General features: G+C 44.4%; 1 protein-coding gene across 2 annotated transcripts in view; it reads left to right on the top strand.

Annotated features, from left to right (window-relative positions):
• LOC134441818 (acylphosphatase-2-like) overlaps positions 1-4,105 on the top strand; it is a 17,808-nt gene extending 13,703 nt beyond the window's left edge. Inside the window, exon 4 of one of the 2 annotated variants that reach the window (XM_063192222.1) lies at positions 3,681-4,105. In XM_063192222.1, coding sequence (XP_063048292.1) covers positions 3,681-3,795 — 115 coding nt within the window. In that variant the 3' untranslated portion in view covers positions 3,796-4,105. The remainder of the gene's footprint in view (positions 1-3,680) is intronic. The other variant, XM_063192223.1, reaches the window with a different exon arrangement.
• Positions 4,106-18,946: the final 14,841 nt, after the last annotated feature.

Below are 18,946 nucleotides of genomic sequence, written 5' to 3'. Positions count from 1 at the left end.
TTTAAATTAGTCCAACTCACTCAGGCATCCTTTCTCTGAAGGTCTTTGAGTAGTATTTGTCATTGTGTCAACAAGCATGCTGTTCAGCTGTACACACACCACCAAAGCAGCTGCCACAAAACTACACACTATACAGACAGTGGCTGAATTCATTCTCATATTATTTCATATTCTATCCTCCATCTCTTACCTTTCAACAATGTGTTTTTTACGCCATTCAGTAGGCATGAAAGGGTGTTATTCTATTCGATGTGACAGTAATCCATTCTGCTGGTAATAAAAGCATGTACTAGTTTCTCTAGATCTTGTTTCGTCATGAGGCCCTTAAATCTAGCAATATTTTTAAGTGATAAAAAGCTGATTTACTGATTGCCTTCATTTGATGGTCAAAGTTCAAGTCACTGCCAATGAGCACACCAAGGTTTCTGACCATATCTTTTGGTGTAAGCCCCATGCATTACATTTATGAGGCATTTTTATCCATAGTGAGTTACGACAGAGGATCATCTCTGGAGTCAAATGCAGAGTACACAACAAGGTCAGGGCAGATGAGTAGGGTTAGTTTTGTCATGAAGGGAAACAGCACTGAAAATGAAAAAAGGCATTTTAGCAATATTATTTTTCTAGTTTCAAGTGTAGCCCCTGAAAGCATGCCTATCCACAGTGCAATGCTGTAATGGTCACTGGAAAATCTTAACTACCATACACTACTATGACAGTGCGCAGCAGGACCTTAAGTAATACACAACGACTTAGTTACTGCCATTCTGTCAACAGCTAATTTATAACAGGGGCCGTCTAACTGGGTTAACTAAAGCTTGATGAGATTGCATTGAAGTGTCTTGAAGTTAGAGTGAGATGGCGCTGCTCTGGTAGCTTCAGTGGCGTAACAAGTCTCTCACGGGACCTGTTGAGAGTGTCCACCACGGGCAGTCAGAGACTGGTGGGATTTTTGGATATTTCACATCTAATACATGGACATCAAAGCTGAATTTCACTAAGGCAATATAACACAGTTCTGATAACTTAGTATAGTTGGGACAGGCCAATTCTTTTCACAACTATTCAGAATTTAATGAAGTTCTCATTTTATTTTCATTTTGGGTAGGGTGATGGGTCCCTTATCCCTAAGCCCTAGGGGCAGTACTGTAGTTCCCTGTAATGACTTGATAGCTCAGCTCAACAATTTCCCATCAGGCTTTGCTGTGGCACAGCAGTCATTCACATCAGGGGGCATCAGGAGGAGAAGCATGTGGCTACATGTGGAGTTTAGTGGAGTGGAGGTGGAGGTGGAGGTGGAGGTGGAGGAGAAGTTGAGTGGAGAGGAGGAAAAGGAAGAGTGGAGAGGAAAGGAAGAGGAGGAAGAGTGGAGTCGAGAGGAGGAATGGAGGAGGAGGAAGAGTGGAGTCGAGAGGAGGAATGGAGGAGGAGGAAGAGTGGAGTGGAGAGGAGAGTTGGAATGGAGTGCAGGAGGAGGAGGCTGATCCTCTGAGCTCTTCACTAATCTGCACGCTGGTTGTAATCATCCAGCCAAGCTCTTCTCCACTCCACTCCACTGTCTCTGGCCTGGGAGTCTACTGTACACCAGGCGGCAGCTTAGGGCCTGGCTGACCTACATGCGTGCGTGACCCCAATCGTCCCTTCAGCCGGCACGCTGGATGGACAGTAGGGAGGCCAGAGAGTAATGTAATGTAATGTAATGCAATGGCTGTGATGCAGCTCCAGCTGTTTCATCAGCACGTGATTTGTTGTCACAGATTGGATCAAAAACGCCGCTCTAGATACAGCTGAGAGAGGGTGAAGGGGCATGATCTCCTGTTAAGAGTTGAACTGGACACATGGGCTGGGCAGGGCTGCTGACAGCTTTGGCTGGGCGCAGGACAAAATCATTGGACATGGTAGGGCACTCGTTTGCTATGCGGCCGACCCGGGTTTGATTCCCGGCCCGGGTCCTTTGCCGATCCTTCCCTGTCTCTCTCTCCCCACTCACTTCCTGTCACTTCCTTCACTATCCTGTCAAATAAAGACAATAAAAAGATAAAAAATATAATGATATTAAAAATCATTGGAAAGGACCCACCCCCCTCCCAATATTATACAATGTAATGAGGACCCAAGTCTGCCCCCCCTCCCCTCTCCCTGTTCTATTATAGGCTACAGTATCCACAGGAAAATGCACATCACTTCAACAACACAAGGTCTTGCATGGTGGTGGTCAAGTCATGTTGCATCACTTTGCAGTGATGTATCATTTAGTAATAGTAACTTAAATTACTAACTAACCACAGAAAGCTCCAGTAATAAGAGTGATGTATGTCGGTATACAGACATACAAGATATGTTTAGATGACCTTTAGTTTCAACACCCCATTTCTATTTCACAATATTGTCATTATTTCATTATGGGAGGAATTCACTCAGGCAAGCCTGTTGATTGTCCATTTTACAGTTTCTGCCCCCAAAATAAACTGAACTGAACTGAACTAATGTTAACCCCGCAGGAGTGCCATCTGGTTTAGAAAGCCTTCATTCATCCAGGCCATCTGGAGTGTCTTGTTTGGCCACTATGGGGCGACAGGGAGAGGGCAAGGGGTACATTTATCAGGAGAAAAAACTCTTCAGGGACCTCAGGATTACTTGCAACTGGTTCATTTGAGAGATGCTAATTTTGGAGATACAATGTGCGTTCCCATGTTTTTTTTTTTTTAATTGTGCCACATTTTAACCCAAACTTTTTTTTAAGGCATCTGACAATTTCAGCATCACTTAGCATTGTGTGGAGGAAAAAAACTCGAAACATTTAGACTTTTTTGGTGGTGTGTGGCCTGGTTGTAATTAGACAGGTGGTGTATCACAGAACAGGAACCTTGTTAGTGGAACTTGAATAATTGTTGAATTAGACATAATCCAGACTCTGACCCGAACTGAAGTGGTGGTGGGAGTAATTAACTTGTGCTCTCCCCATCCTCCTCCATGACTGAGGTACCCTGTCCCAATGCACTGCTCCCTTGGGGCGCCATTGGGGGCTGCCCCCTTGTACGGATGAGGCATAAATGCAATTTCGCAGTGTGCAGTGAACACTTGTGTGCTGTGTCACAATGACAATGGGAGTTGGAGTTTCTCAATTGGGCCTTTCACAGGACTTTCACAAGTGGTTCTAAAGATTTTTTTGTAAAAGAAAATTTGGAGACGTCAGCAGAATATCCATGCCCCAAAGGTCTTTTTAATTTCACTGAAGGATTTTATAGTCGAGAGTTTCATTTGACTGTTTCGTTTATAATTGAAGTGCTCTTTTATGGATGCCTCTTTTGTAATTTCAACAGCTGTCTTTTGGGGAAAGCATCCAAAAGGAATAAAGAGAGTGTTTCATCCTTCAGAGTGACCTACTCCTGTTGCCTTCTTAGTGATGTATGTGCCATTTGATCAAGCAACCTGTGAACTCTCTTTCTCTCTAACCCCCTCTCTCTTGTTCTCTGTCCATCTCCTTGCATTCTTTCTTTCTTCCTTTCTCTCTCTCAACTCTCTATCCTTTTGTCTCTGTCCCCGTTTCTTGCTATCCCTTTATTCTTCTTCTTCTTCTTCTCTCTGTCTGTCTCTCTCTCCTCTCTCTCTCTCTCTCTCTCTCTCTCTCTCTCTCTCTCTCTCTCTCTCTCTCTCTCTCTCTCTCTCTCTCTCTCCAGGAAGGTGTGGCTGAGTAAGGAGGGGAGCCCCAGTAGTCGCATCATGCGTGCGGTCTTCACCAACGAGAGGGACATCCCTCAGCTGGAGCTGTCTGGCTTTGGCACGCGCTTCTGAGAGACAACGGTCATTGCGATTTTATTCAATCACCAGATACACTTAATTACATTGATGTGTATAGTCTTTAAATGAATCTGATTAACACCTCCCTCCCTCTTTAAACCAATTGTCTCTCTTGAAATATGTACTAATGACTGTCTGGTTCACTTTGTAGATCATTTTTAAAAAACACTCTTCTGAGAGATATGATGTAATTAAATGCTCAAAGCTCCACTCATTAGCTTTGATGCCTCTACTAAAATGTGTCACTAAAGATGTTTAAATGATTTATTTATTTTTAAAATTACAATTCTACAATTATACTGTGTTAAAGATTCAAATGTGTTACACCTTACATTTACATCAGAATACACCAGTTATTTGCAACTTTCTCATACATGGTGCACAATGCAGTTCATTTACAGCACTCAATGCAGGTAATGATTTTTGAGTGATTAGATTTATTTCAACAAAAATATTTCAAGAGATTAGACCTCATACAAAATGATACAGAGTAAAAGTCATACATCACATAATAGCATGTATTACAGAATTGACAATTAAAATGTGCATGAATGTGCCAGGCGATCAAAGGACATAGTTGGTTTGTGACCATTTATGCCCCTCTGGGCTTCTGTTTTCCTGCTTATGTTGTGTGTTGTGCAGTGGTGTGCTTTTCTTGTCAGGACCAGCTGATGTAAAACTCAGCGTGTCTTCGTTTGCTAACAAAAGCAAGATGGAGGGAAGATTTGTCCAGCATGCACCCCTTCAGCGTTCAGGGGCACAGTTTCCATGGTATCCATTTCCATCCACCAGGAATCACACAGACGGAGAAGGAATTGGCCAATTTTATTTTTATCCTCTAGCCCGGTATCATTGCAGTGTATGGTAGGTTGTAGTAGTATTATATAACTCTGCATGCATCGTAATTACTGTAACAACAGTACAACACAATCGTGCATCATCCTTATCCTCTGAATAGTGCACAGGATATTCATTCTGTACTTCCGTAAGCAACCTGCAGCTTTTCAGCCCTGGGGGTGTAGTATGAAGGCAGTTAATTAGCAAACCTATTTACTCAGCCCAGAGGTACGATAGTCTTACACCTGTTGGAAGACGGGTCAGGTTGTGTTGGTTTAGGGAGAAGGAATATATATCCCCAGGCTCTTTCACTTTACCTCTGCATAAACGCAACACAAAGTAGTTTTTACCCCCTCCAAAAAATAATTTTAGTGAGTCATGAGCTGGTAATACGGTGTACAGCACTGACAATTTATAACCCTCAGACTGAAAGACCAACTCCCAACTCTCTAACTATTAGGCCACGACCAGTGGTGCAGTATACTTTTTGTGGTGGGTATACTGTATTTTTGAGCATTTTTTGAGGTATACTGTATATATTTGTGCTATGTGCTATGATCAATCGATATGGGTATACTGAAATCCCTGAAATTTTGAAGTGGATATACTATGTATGAAGAGTTCAGATGCAAAACCCCCTAACTCCATTTCTGAAGACCTGCACTTCTATATTTTTAGAGAACCCCATTGTTGGTTTGGTTTACATTCATGTACTTGATAATACATATAAATAGTTATATTACAGAAATAAAATACAAAATATGCAATTTTGATAGCTTTGTATTAAATAAAAATGAATTAACATTATTTTCTGAAAAGGCACTTAGGGGGTTTTGCATCTGAACTCTTCGTATACTTGTGTTCTTCGTAGACTACACCACTGGCCACAGCTGCTCCCAATTACAGAGCTCAGTCCACTGGGATGGCAGGTCAGGTGCCAGATGAGCACCATCCCTGGTCTCCAAGCCTTCGCGTTAAACCCCCAATACAACCACCCAGAGGCGATTCTAGTGTCAATGGGGGCCCCAAGCAAAAACCCGAAAGGAATGAAAATTCGAAGCAAATCACAGCTATTTTAGTTTAAAGTTGAGCTGATTTTCACATTCTAGTGGTTTGGGGGCCCCAAGCGGCTGCCTGCCTAGCCTGGTGACAAGATGCGCCTCTGCAACTGCCCACATCCCACCAGCCTCTCATGCAGCCTGTGTCCACTGGGATGGCAGGTCAGGTGCCAGATGAGCACCATCCCTGGTCTCCAAGCCTTTGCGTTAAACCCCCAATGTCCACATTGCACCAGCCTCTCATGCAGCCTGTGCTCATCTATCTCTTCTCGCCCAGTTACAGTAAGCCTTTGCTATAAACCCAAATCAATGGATGCATTAGTTACTTACAATCTAGTGTCACATATTCTAAATGACCTGGTTTTACCTGTCCAATTCAACCAGGTGATCATTCCACCAGCCAATCACCTGGCTGAATTGGACAAGTCATTTGGAATACGTAGCACTGGATTGTAACTAATGAATCCCTTTTCATTGACCCCAATGCCCACATCCAATAAGCTTTTCATGTAGGCTGTGCCCACCTACAGGTATCCCCTCTCATCTATCCCCTCTTGCCCATAACTGTGCTCATCATTCCCCATTCCTTGTCACCAAGCCTTAGCTATAACCCCCAATTATGGGCAGTCATGGGTAATCGGTTAGGGCGTCAGACTTGTAGCCCAAAGGTTGCCGGTTCGACTCCCGACCCGCCAGATTGGTGGGGAGTAATTAACCAATGCTCTCCCCCATCATCCTCCATGACTGAGGTACCCTGAGCATGGGCCTGTCCCGCCGCACTGCTCCCTTGGGGCGCCATTGGGGGCTGCCCCCTGGCACGAGTGAGACATATATGCAATTTCGTGTACTGTGGAGTGTTGTGTTACAATAACAATGGGAGTTGGAGATTCCCAGTCGGGCTTTCACTTCACAATACAGTACAATGCCCATATCCCACCAACCTCTCATGCAGCTTGGGCCCATCTATCTCCCTTCGCCTAGTTTACAGTACTCACTCCCAGTGGGCTGGCAGGACGGGGGTCAGGTGACCTGAGAAACGCCCGCTCCCTGGCCCCGCCCCCTTTACCCAGCAGGCAGCAGGAGTAAATCTGCATGTTGGCAGAGTGCAATCCTCTTAGTTGCCATGAGTGACATGATTACATCCTGCTGGACTGCAGTGCATGGGCTTAAGGGCCACATCGGAGAACACTGCTGCCCAGGAGGGGTGGGGGATGGGGTGGGAGGAGGATGGAGCAGACAACACACCAGGAGTACTGCACGTCCATACAGTACATAGAGGTATTGCACCAAGAAGGTTTAGTAACTTACTCTACCTACAATACCTGGGGGTGAGGAGCAGACAACACAACAGGAGCACTGCACGTGCACATAGAGGTATTGCACCAAGCAGGTTTAGTAACTGACTGTACCTACTGTAGTTACCTGGGCACGTTCATTCTGCAGGTTGGTACAGCTACAACTTGCTGTGTACCGGCCACAAGTCTACAAGTTCACAAGTATAGAAACTTGTCTTCAGTTTCACCATAGAGAAAGACATAAAACAGGTGAGACATTACACATTTAGGGGCATTTCACATTTAAGACGAAAAAAATCAGGAAAAAATCATTTATTAAATTAAAACAAAAAATAAAGGACTGTTACTCCATACAAATAGATGATTAATTACATTAAATAACAGTAATATATGAATAATCTAAGATATAAATCCCACTTTGTAGAGAGGAAGAGAATAGAAGAGGAGACTTCTATGCTTTGATTGGCAGGATTATGAACCCATGAGATGCATATATCCATAAATTACAAATCGATTTGTAAATGATAAATTATACTTTTTTAGGGTGGTCACTAAAACACATTCATTGAATAATCCCTTGCGGTGTTGACTATGGCAACAGTGAGCTGATATTGACACATGACAGTGACACTTAGTGATGTTCACACATGGATAAAAGCTTTAAGGTTTCTATACTCGCGCACTTAGGAAGTATTCATTTCTCTGATGAATTTTAGGCCAACTAAAACCCAAGTAACAAGTCATGAATCTCCCCACTATGTCCTCTTTGTTTAGTCTAGTTTGTTTGTTCCTGTGTGCCCTTTTGAAGCTGTTTTGTTAGCTCTACCTTTTCCTCAAAGTCATTTGAAAAGGTTAGCAGCATGCTTAGTCTGACTGGAGGGGTGTGCAAAGAACACCCCCATCCCCATCATTAGAATTCAGTATAGGCTTCTCACTGTTGCAGACACATCCCCATTCCCATTCAGTTGCGCTCTCTCTCTCTCTCTCTCTCTCTCTCTCTCTCTCTCTCTCTCTCTCTCTCTCTCTCTCTCTCCCTCTCTCTCTCTCTCTGTCTCTCTCTCTCTCTCTCTCTCTCTCTCTCTCTCTCTCTCTCTCTCACACATACACACACTCTCTCTCTCTCTCTCTCTCTCTCTCTCTCTCTCTCTCTCTCTCTCTCTCTCTCTCTCTCTCTCTCTCTCTCTAGAGACTGAGCTTACAGTGCTGTCATGCATAGGACCAGCCTGCATATCACATTTGCTTACACTTGATTATACAGTTTGGTAATGGGCAACAACACTGTGACCTGGCGTGTGTGCGTGCGCGTGTGTGAAAAAAACCCAACTGGTAAACTCAAAATTCCATTGTCTTTGTGACACACCACTCCACAGCACACAAGTGTTCAACTCACACTGCACACAATGAAATTGCATTTATGCCTCACTTATACAAGGGGACTGTGTGTGTGTGTGTGTGTGCGTGTGTGTGTGCGCGTGCACGTGCGTCTGTGTATGTCCGTACATCTGCGCATCTGTGTCTGTGTGAGTGTGTATTAACAGGAGAAAGGGGATGTTTGACCATGGGGATCACAGTGACACTTAAACTGAGCTGCTTGAGAGGATAATCCCATTTCCTCTGGTAGATAATGGGGGCTGCCTGCCTGCATGGGGGAATGGGAGACATCACTGGTGCTGGCACTGTGGACGTGTCAGTGGACACGAGACAACACCTCCAATACGCACACACTTGCACGGGTTAGGCATAAATGCGATTTTGTTGTGTGCAGTGAATACTTGTGTGCTGTGGAGTGCTGTGTCACAATGACAGTGGGAGTTGGAGTTTCCCAGTTGGGCTTTCTTCACACGCACACGCACACGCACACACACACACACACACACACACACACACCACACACACACACACACACACACACACACACACACACAGTACCACCTTTGATTTACTATTTTAGTGGGGACCCTCCTTTGACTCCCATAATAATAAAAGGACTTAAAATGATAATGGGTGCTCAGACCAAACATAACGTAAAGGGATGTTTTTTTTCCCACTATAGCCTGTCAATAAAGAAATACTTCTGTAATTTTAGTGTCATCAAAGAAATTTTGTCCCCACAAAGTAGCCCTTTTGGGGTTTTCTATCTTACTTCTGGTCCTTACATGGATATATAAACATGCCACACACACACACACACACACACACACACACACACACACACACACACACACACACACACACACACACACACACACACACACACACACACACACACACACACACACACACACACCACTTCTTACACAGTAGCTGCCAATGTTCAGACACCATATGCACATTCTCCGGACAGCTTTGGCCAGAGCCAGGAAACCACCCCCAGTGCATTCCCATCCTCACACATCCTCACATCCTCCCATCCTCATTCCCATCCTCAGTGTAACTTTTCAGGACTTAGCAGCACAGTAATTAAACTTCATGGCTTAAGCGATTTAACACAAGTGAGAGAGTGCTTTGAGATGCTTTCCATTGTTCCATGTTGTTGAAAAGCAAATGCTGCATTGACATGAAATTAAACATCATTGTGTGTGTTTTTTTATTTAATGTACAATGCAAAAAGCAGCTTGAACAAACATTATTCGAGTGGAGGCAAGGTTTTGTGATAAATGTTATTATTGTTTTGGCATAGTAAGTGAAGATTTTCTTGCACACCTCCTTGGTCAGGTGCGTAGGAGTGGAACCCCAAAGTCACCAACGTTATCAAAGAAAGCTCCCGCACACTGTTCACATTTGCATGGTTTAATGCAAATGTGAACAGTGTGCGGGAGCTTTCTTTGATATTATTGTTTTGGCTAAATTAAAAAACTTGGCATCACAGTGTTGTTGATTCAGGATATACCAACTCGTCGCATAGCAATCATCCAATCAGAAAGAAGTCAGGTACTGATTGTCATATACTGTAGGTTTCTGCAACTTCAAGAACATACTTTTGGTTCTGTTGCTGTGTGTGTGTGCGTGCGTGCGTGCGTGCACATGTTCACGTGTGCATGCATGTGTGTGATCATGCGTGTGTGTTTGGAGGATGACAGTGCCTGCCAGAGAGTGAATGAGAGGGGGTTGAGTGTTGGGTGTGTGTGTGTGTTGAGAGAGGGGTGAGTGTTCGGGGTTGTGCGTGCGGTGGCAAGTGTGTGTGAGTGAGTAGGGGATGGGGGGTCTCTCCCCTCTTCGTTACGCCTGAGTTGCGCTCCCATGCCACAGGGCTCCTCTCTCCCCATGCCCAGCCCACTTGCCTATCCACTTGCCTATCACCACACACACACACACACACACACACACACACACACACACACACACCACACCACACCACACACACACACACACACACACACACACACACACACACACACACACACACTCACACTCACACTCACACATACATACACACACAGAGAGAAGATGACCCTCACAGATAGTGCCAAAACTCTCCAACATGAATTTATTCCCCTCTCCTTGTGAAGAAAAGGCTGTAGCCTGCACACACACACACACATCCTCAGTGGAAATGCCAGCATTGCCTCCATTACGCAACCCTTACAAATCCCATTGACTGGCGCCCACTAGGCCTATCTTTGTCTTCCTGCTACTTTTTTCCCTCTCCCTTTTAACCAAGCGAGCAGCTGAGTTGCTTGGAGATTGAGAAGGACCATTTTTTTTCTCTCCCTCTGTATCTCTCAGTGGTCGGTAGTAGAAGACCCTACAACTATATGATCAGGGGGGCGTGGGTCAAAGGGGTCAGTTGTCACGGGCCCAGGAAGAAAGGGGGGGCAAGAAATGGGTCCTCATTACATTGTCTGCAGGGTTATAAATTAACTTGTTTCATTACTAGCCAATAAAGTATGGCCACTACATGTTAAATCTTACTACACATACACTCATAAGTTTTATTCTCTACCAGCCAAAATGTGTCTGGTTGGCTGGTGTTAATTTAGAGCCCTGAGTGTATGTATTGAGAGGGGGGGGCCCTTCAGACGATGTTGTCATGGGCCTGACCAAAGCTGCCAGTGGTCCTGTATATAGCTAATAAATAAAAGTGGGGAGCGAAACTAAAAGGGTATAAATGCTAGCTACAGTAGGAGGTGCAGCAGCTCTCTGACAGGCAGACACATTCATCACTGGAATGGGAAAGGTAACATTTCTTCTGAGGTTTCTAGGCTGCAGCATGGTCTTTCCAATGGAGGTACCGCATCACTGGTCTGAATTAATGCACAGGCTAGATATGGCTGCAGCCCAGGGGCACCCCACCTGCCAGAGGGCCCCTGATTGGCCAAAAGTGCAATGTTGAAAAATTCATCTGTGGTGTTGAGTACAGTTGGTAGACAGGTTATCCTTAATTCTAAGCTTGTAATTATGACACTGTCTATGTACATTTGTCACAAAATGTGCCCTTCGCCGTGAGGCCCCACAGCAACCTGTAGCCTAGGAGCCCCAGGTCATCTTAATCCGGCCATGACCGCGCCACTGAGGCACTGAGGATGGTCTGACTGTGACCGAAAACGTGTGCACACTGTTCTTGGGTTGCACTTTTATTTGTTTTCTAAATATGCAATAAAAGTACACTATTGCATAGGCCTTCAGGTGTGCAACCTCCCCTTGCTTGCTCCTATAGGCTGCAGCCTGAAAACTTTGGTGCCTATACTGCCGTACAATCTTAGAACGCAGTAACTCTAAAAACGGCAAACTGAGAAAAAAGGCTTCAAAGTTTTCCATATGGCGCGACAACTGTGTTGTCGGTAAATTGGTGGTGACACTTCCTGGTAATGCTTTTTTAGGATAGAAATTTAATGCACACAAAAAAAACCCCCAAAAAACAACATTTATGTGTCTTTTTGCCACAAAAACCCGACTTACTGCGTTCTTGGCTGGTATTACTGCCACAAAATGGAGTTACTGCAGGAGTTACTGCGTTCTTAGCTTGTATTACTGTCTACTCCCAAACCAGTCCCATTGGAACGTGCAGCAGTAACTCGCCGATTTACTGCGTTTTTGTTTAACCTTTTTTGGGTCATTTTTGCACTTTCAAAATGAGTTTTCTCCAAAACGGGACGGTGTTGGACCACCATTTTTGGACACAAGACAATTGAGGTAGTTTAGAACCGATTTCCGATATAAAAAATTTTTCGACCATTTTGAGTTACTGCGTTCTAGTATTGCACGGCAGTATATGCAGACCTGTCTTTTTTCAGACAGTCTTATCTTGTGCCATGTGTGAGACCACAATTAACTTCTGTGTCCATTTTTAACCAAAATAATTTTTTCTTTCTAACTTTCTCAGAATTTCTTGTAAATCTCCAAGGCTCAGTTTGTGATGGCGTCACAGAAACAGATCCAGAAAGTTTAGACTATTGACACATTTCCAATGCTGTTTTAAGCATGTAACAATACCAATCTGTGCCAAGTTGGCTTGAGTTGACATGTTGGTTAAATGGGTATTCTGTGAGTGCTCTGTGTGTCTTGTCTTTCTTTCTTTTCTCTCATTGTGCTGGTAATTTCATGGTCTTCAGTTATCTCTTTGGAATGCAGTTTTGTGCAGGGTGAAGGTCATGCATACATTTTCATGGCAGAATGCATGCATATTGCTTAATAGTTATGCAATGCCATTCATTCTATTAGAAACACAAAAATCTTACCACCCCCTCACTGTCTCAGAATTTGCTCTCCAAAATCTCCCTAGTAACGGAGACTCAGAAAGGGCTTTTTTTAACGGAGGCAGCTCTCTGCTTTCTCGTGCGGGGGCTGTTGGTAAACTGGTGATTTGTGTGTCAATCGAGAAAAAAGGCAGATCCATCAAATCCCCAAGCATTGCAGAGAACCTTTCAACTCCTCGCCAAGACATCCAGATGACGCGCACATGTAGGTCTGCATTCCCCTGCTCGCTCGAACGCCTACCCTGCCTACCCTGCCTGCCTGCCCACCAGCCTGCCCACTTCTACTCCTCCGCACTTTACAGCAAACACACTCACCTGCCACGGGATCACAGCAAGGTGTCAGGGGGAGAGAGAAAGAGAGAGAGAGAGAGAGAGAGAGAGAGAGAGAAAGAGAGAGAGAGAGAGAGATGGAAGATGGAAGATGGAGGAATGAGGGGATGTGAATTGGCAACAATTATGTGTTGGTGAAAGACAGACCAAGAGAGAGAAAGAAAGACAGATGGATGGAAGAAACACAAGATTTTGAAAAATAAATGAATTCATACTGTAGCAGTGAAGACATACTGTATTATCAGTTGATGTGAGAAAATGCGTGTGAGAGAAAGAGAGAGAGAGAGGGCTAGAAATAGAGAGAGAGAGCGATAGAGAGCTAGAAAGAAAGAGAGAGAGGAGAAAGAGAAAGGAAGAGAGTGAGTGTCAGTGAGCCAGGCTGAACTCGGCCCGCCTACTCCATTCAGGGAGAGATGAGAGAGTGTCTGACAGGGCTGGGCTGGGACAGAAAAACAGCCGGGGCATTCGTTGGCATAGATAGACCAGCCCCTGATGAGTGGAGGTGCAAAACACATACCAGAAAAAGAGGTGCTGGCAACCAGTAAAACACTTACAGGGGGAGAGAAGTGCCACACACTCTCGAGTTGTATATACAGGTTTCTAATGAGTGAGATTTTTAGTAGTTTATTTCCAGAATTCATGCTGTCCATTCACTAATGTTACATTTTTATTAATTCTTACCACCACCATCAAATTCTAAGTATTCATTATGATTGGGAAAATTGCATTTTTCCTACATGAAAAGGGGGATCTTCTCCATGGTTCGCCATTTTGAATTTCCAAAAATAGCCATTTTTAACTGCAAAAATGACTCTACTTGGACCATACTAGAAAAAATATTTGTTTATTACTTAGACAACGTCCATGTAAAGATCAAATTTGGCCATTTTCTGCACAGTGTCCCTTTAATGAAACATTAAAAACTTGTGCGGCACTTCTCTCCTCCTGCATAGACCAGCCCCCTAACATAGCCTGCTGCCTTTCTACGATATTATTATGATTAGCCAATTTTACTGTCTACGTTAAAGATAGACCAATTAGCTGCCCCATCTACTAAGGGAAAAACAAACAAACAAACCAAAAAACAACAGCGTCGGCCCATGAGGGCTGTTGGCCCACCGGGAAAATGCCCTGTATGCCAGATCACCAGTCCAGCCCTGGTGTCTGAAACCAGGCAGGAATCACTTCCTCACCTCCTCCTCCTCTTCCTCCCTCTACTCTTAATCTCCCTATTCTTCCACTTCCTCCTCCTCCTCCTCCACCTATGCCATTTCTCTCCTCCACCTCCTCCTCTCTTTCATCCTCCTCTCTCTCCTCCTTTCATCCTCATCCTCTTCCACCTACTTCTCATTCTTTAACACATCCCTCCTCCCTCTTCCCCCTCCACCACCTCTTCCACTTCCTCTTCCACCTCTAACCCCCTCCACCACCTCTCTCCTCCTCCACCATTCCCCTCGTCCACTACCGCCTCCTCCACCTACTCTCTCTCTTCCTCTGTCCTTCTTCCTCCACCTCCTCCTCCACCACCTCCTCATCTTCTTCCTCCTCCTCTCTATTCCTCATCTTTCTCTCTTCTCTTGCTTCTCCTCGTCATCTCCTCTCCCCTCTACCACCTCTCGCCTCCTCCTTCTCCTGCACCACCTCCACCTCCTCTTACACCTCCCTCTACCACCTCTATTCTCCTCTCTCCTCCACCTATCTCCTCTCATCGCCCAGTTACACAGTAACAGTGAAAGGGACTGTTACCAGCAGTGTCCATGGTAACCGACTGCTCTGTGCAGACTTTGTGTAAGGCAGTGGTTCCCAAACTGGGGGTCCGACCCCCTGGGGGGGCGGGGGGGGGGGGCGGTTGTGTGGAGGTCCTGAAGGGGGGTTGCGGACAAAAGGGACTAGCAATATTAGTGGGCAAACTATTAATGGGAAATCTAGCAATATCATTGGACAAAAAATTGCTTCAATTGCTAGGCTATGGTGGGGTCGCGAAAATATTCTAATGTCCAAAAGGGGGTCCCCGCTGAAAAAGTTTGGGAACCACATTGTGTAAGGGGGCTGAGAGGAACAAAGCCCACAGGTGCCTTTCTGCTGTGGCCACGGCCGCTCCAGTGGCCCACACAACACAAAGAGGCTTCACACAGCACACTACACACACACACACACACACGGGAGATGGAGATCAACTCTCACACGGCATGGCCACTACACTGAGATACCCAAACTCTCCCTCTCTTTCTCTCTCTCTCTGCCTCTCTCTCTCTCTCTCTCACACACACACACACACACACACACACACACACACACACACACACACACACACACACACACACACACACACACACACACTCTGTCTCTCACTCTCTGTCAAACTCTATGCAAGGTTCATTCTCTCTCTCTCTCTCTCTCTCTCTCTCTCTCTCTCTCTCTCTCTCTCTCTCTGCCTCTCTCTCTCACACTCTCACACACACACACACACACACACACACACACACACACACACACACACACACACACACACACACACACACACACACACACACACACACACACACACACATTGTCACTCACGCTCAAACTCTGCATGCAATTCTCTCTATCTCCTGCTCTGTCTCATTATTCCTTTGGTTTGTCACTCTACTGATGTCCTGTTAGAATTCGAACAATAGGCCTACTCCTTATATGACATATTGTGAAGACAATTTCAGGCAGACACATGGAAGGTTCAGGACAATATACTAGATAATTTCCCTTCACTTTTTGGATATACTGTACTAGCTAGTAGGCATTGTAGAAGTATGCACACTGTTATTCAGTGTCAGCTTAATGGCTGTCACACTTGTAACACACTTGAAGCTTGGATTAACAGCTCTCAGTTGGCCGGACGAACATTGCCAGGACTGTTCTTATCTCTCCCACATAATATTTCTCGCACTGTAATCATCATCCATAACTGCTCCTAGCACCGCGGTCACCTTTGCACAGACATTTGCATATACAGCACAGTGAGGCGTACAGTACAGCAAGCCCGCTCGCCTTGCCACCCACAACTCTTTACCTGGAGTGCGTTCTGAAAGAGGGTTGTTGCTAAGCAACGTTAAGAGTTGGGAGAGAACTCCGCAGCAACTAGAGAGAGCCAATTCTCAAGCTTGTAGCGCGCGGCGCGGTGAGAGGTGGATGCTGCTAATGTCAAGAGGCGCTACGTGGTTCTAGACACAGCCACAAACAATTATCCTTGTTTGTGCTTCACGCTGAATCGATGCACGTATAATTGCTTGTTGTTGGGAATTAAACAGTATTGTTTACTTGGGAAAACAATGTAATGCAAGTCTTTGAGAACAAGCTTGTGGTTTGGGGAACTATATTCAGGATGCTGGCTATTCCAAATCACAGTTCTTTAGACAATAAAGCTATAGGCCTACATATTTTTCGCTCATGTTTGTATTTGAATTTCACTCTTCTGACACCAGACATCCAACAGCACAAGTTATCATCCATAGGCCTAAAAAGTTTCCAGAAGTTTAGATGACCTTTCACAAAGAACTACCACTTAACATGAGAACATTGATATGATGCTGAACATGAGAAACACTACTATTCCTATTTCAGTAGTTTAGTTGGAAAATGTTCAGTCTAAAAATGTATGTCAGTATTTAGTGACGTTACTACCTTTCTGTTAGTTTGATCATTTGTATTTAGAAATGTCCATGAACGTTAGGATTTGTGATGGAGTGACCAACACTATGGCTGTGCCTCTATCTGACTATAATATAAAGTCTGGTCCTGGCTCTTTGATGTTAAAGTCAGAGCCCGAGTTTGGTACCCCAGAAGCCTGGGTTCACATCCAGGCAGGGCATCTATATTTCCCTGCCAAACAAATAAAAGGGTGTCAGAAGTGGGATGGCTTGTGCAGAAGATAGTGGAGGTGAATTTGTGTTTGAGCCAGTCGCTACAAGGTTAATACTGAAGATACACTCTGCGATTAAGACATATGTTTTCATTATTTAACAATGTCAGTAGTATTTTAAGACACGGGTTAATCTAGCTTGGTGTAACTAGCAGAATGGGTATGGGTAGTGCTGGGCTATCCGAGTGGTCCTCAAGTCCAGCGGTATCGTGGTGTGACTCCCATTGGCGTGGTGGCCAGTTCGCAGCCCGGAGGGGGACGGACTGCATGGTAATATGTCAGGTTACATTAATCCAGAACAATGGTGGGGAGCCTAGTGTATGTTTCAAGGGTTGTTTACAGCCCTTAAAGGTACACTGTGCAGGAAATGGTCAAAAAAGGTACTGCAACTATGCTGCTCATTGAAACTGAGCTGCCTATTGCCAAATTTGATCTTTTCATGAAAGTTTACTAAGTAATAAACTAATATTTTCTAGTATGGCCCAAGTACAGTCCTTTTTGCAGCTGAAAATGGCCATTTCTCGAAATTCAAAATGGCGGACCATGAAAAGCACAATTTTTCCAGTCATGATGAATACTTAGAATTTAATGCTGGTGTGCTGGTGGTAAGTATTCAGGAAAAAGGCAACTTTAGTGAATGGGTAGCATGAATTCTAGACATAAACAACTAAAATCTTACACAGTGTACCTGTTTTAGAAGAGACTACCTGCTAGGACATCGCTGCCAGACGCACCTCCACCAAGTGTCTTTACATCATCAGCATTTTCATCTTAATCCAATGAGGCCTATGTCAGATTATGTAGTCTGATGCTGTCATTGGCGTAGCAGCAGCAAAGTGTGGGCCCTATGTACAATCAGCTCCAACTACATAAATCGGACTGTGTGTGGGCCCCCAATATACATGGGGGCCTGGTGACTCAGTCACACTTACTTTACCCCCGGGTCATTTCACGTGAAATCAGACACTTTGGGACCCGACCGACCCGGATTTCAATCATACTTGGTGTGCCTTTTTAGTAGCAAGGTAGCACCCCAGAACTGCATTGGTTTGAATCTGACACTAATATTAAGGGAGAAACAGACTAGGAAAGGTTCACATGTGAGGGTAGGACACTATACATTCAGCCTTGAATATATCAGTCAGTGTTAGTCACAAAAAGATGCATGTGGTGTTATTTGAAAGCTCTTTTCTGGCTCTACATATTACACATCAGCTTGGAATACAACAACTCTCAGAATATGAATTATGATAAATTGAAAAATTAAAAATTGAATATCTAAAAAACCTATATTTTAAAACGGCCAGTTCCTTGTCCAAACGTAGCCGGCAATGTCATTAGCAACACCTCAAATGCTGGTGTTCGGTTCTTTATTCATTTCAGAGAGAATTTGACTCACAAATATGGCATCATACAGACCACTTACTAATAATATGGTAATACCATAGTAGCATCACATGACAAAACAAAAACAAAACAAAAATGGTCAGTTTCCATGGTCCCAGGTTTCAGAAACTAAGGCAGATGTCCATTTATACACACCAAATGATGATATGTGAATGTTTGAACATTCCTTCTCTGTGTACCTGTGTTATCTTCCCTTTACCGTACTTTAAAGAGATAATCAATGGCTACACTCTCATTTTGTACTCTACCAGTGCATTTGAAGCAGCAGCTGTGTCTTTTGTAGATAATGTATAAGTACGTCCCGTTGCAGTTACAGGTTCCACTACCAGAAGCATATCCTGATGATCCATGACAAGTCTATCTGGTCTGAAGGGAAAAGTGAAGGATGGAGATGGTCCATGAGGATGCAGGAAGTTCAGTTTCACCTCTCCAGTGCTCGGCATACATTCCTCAACACATGCTAGCCACCAGTTGCCATCATATACAGCTACAACATACCCTTTGATGCTTGAAAATGTAACACATTCCTTTACTGAGCTCACTCTTTCAACTCTGCCTTCTCTGAATGCTGAAAATGGCCTAACTTCCACTGTGTCCATTGACAATGGGCAGAAGCTGTGTAGT

The sequence above is a fragment of the Engraulis encrasicolus genome, chromosome 24, assembly GCF_034702125.1.
Source record: "Engraulis encrasicolus isolate BLACKSEA-1 chromosome 24, IST_EnEncr_1.0, whole genome shotgun sequence".
In the NCBI taxonomy this organism is placed as follows: domain Eukaryota; kingdom Metazoa; phylum Chordata; class Actinopteri; order Clupeiformes; family Engraulidae; genus Engraulis; species Engraulis encrasicolus.
The sequence above is the reverse complement of the archived record's forward strand: the minus strand, read 5'-3'. Positions and strand labels throughout refer to the sequence as shown.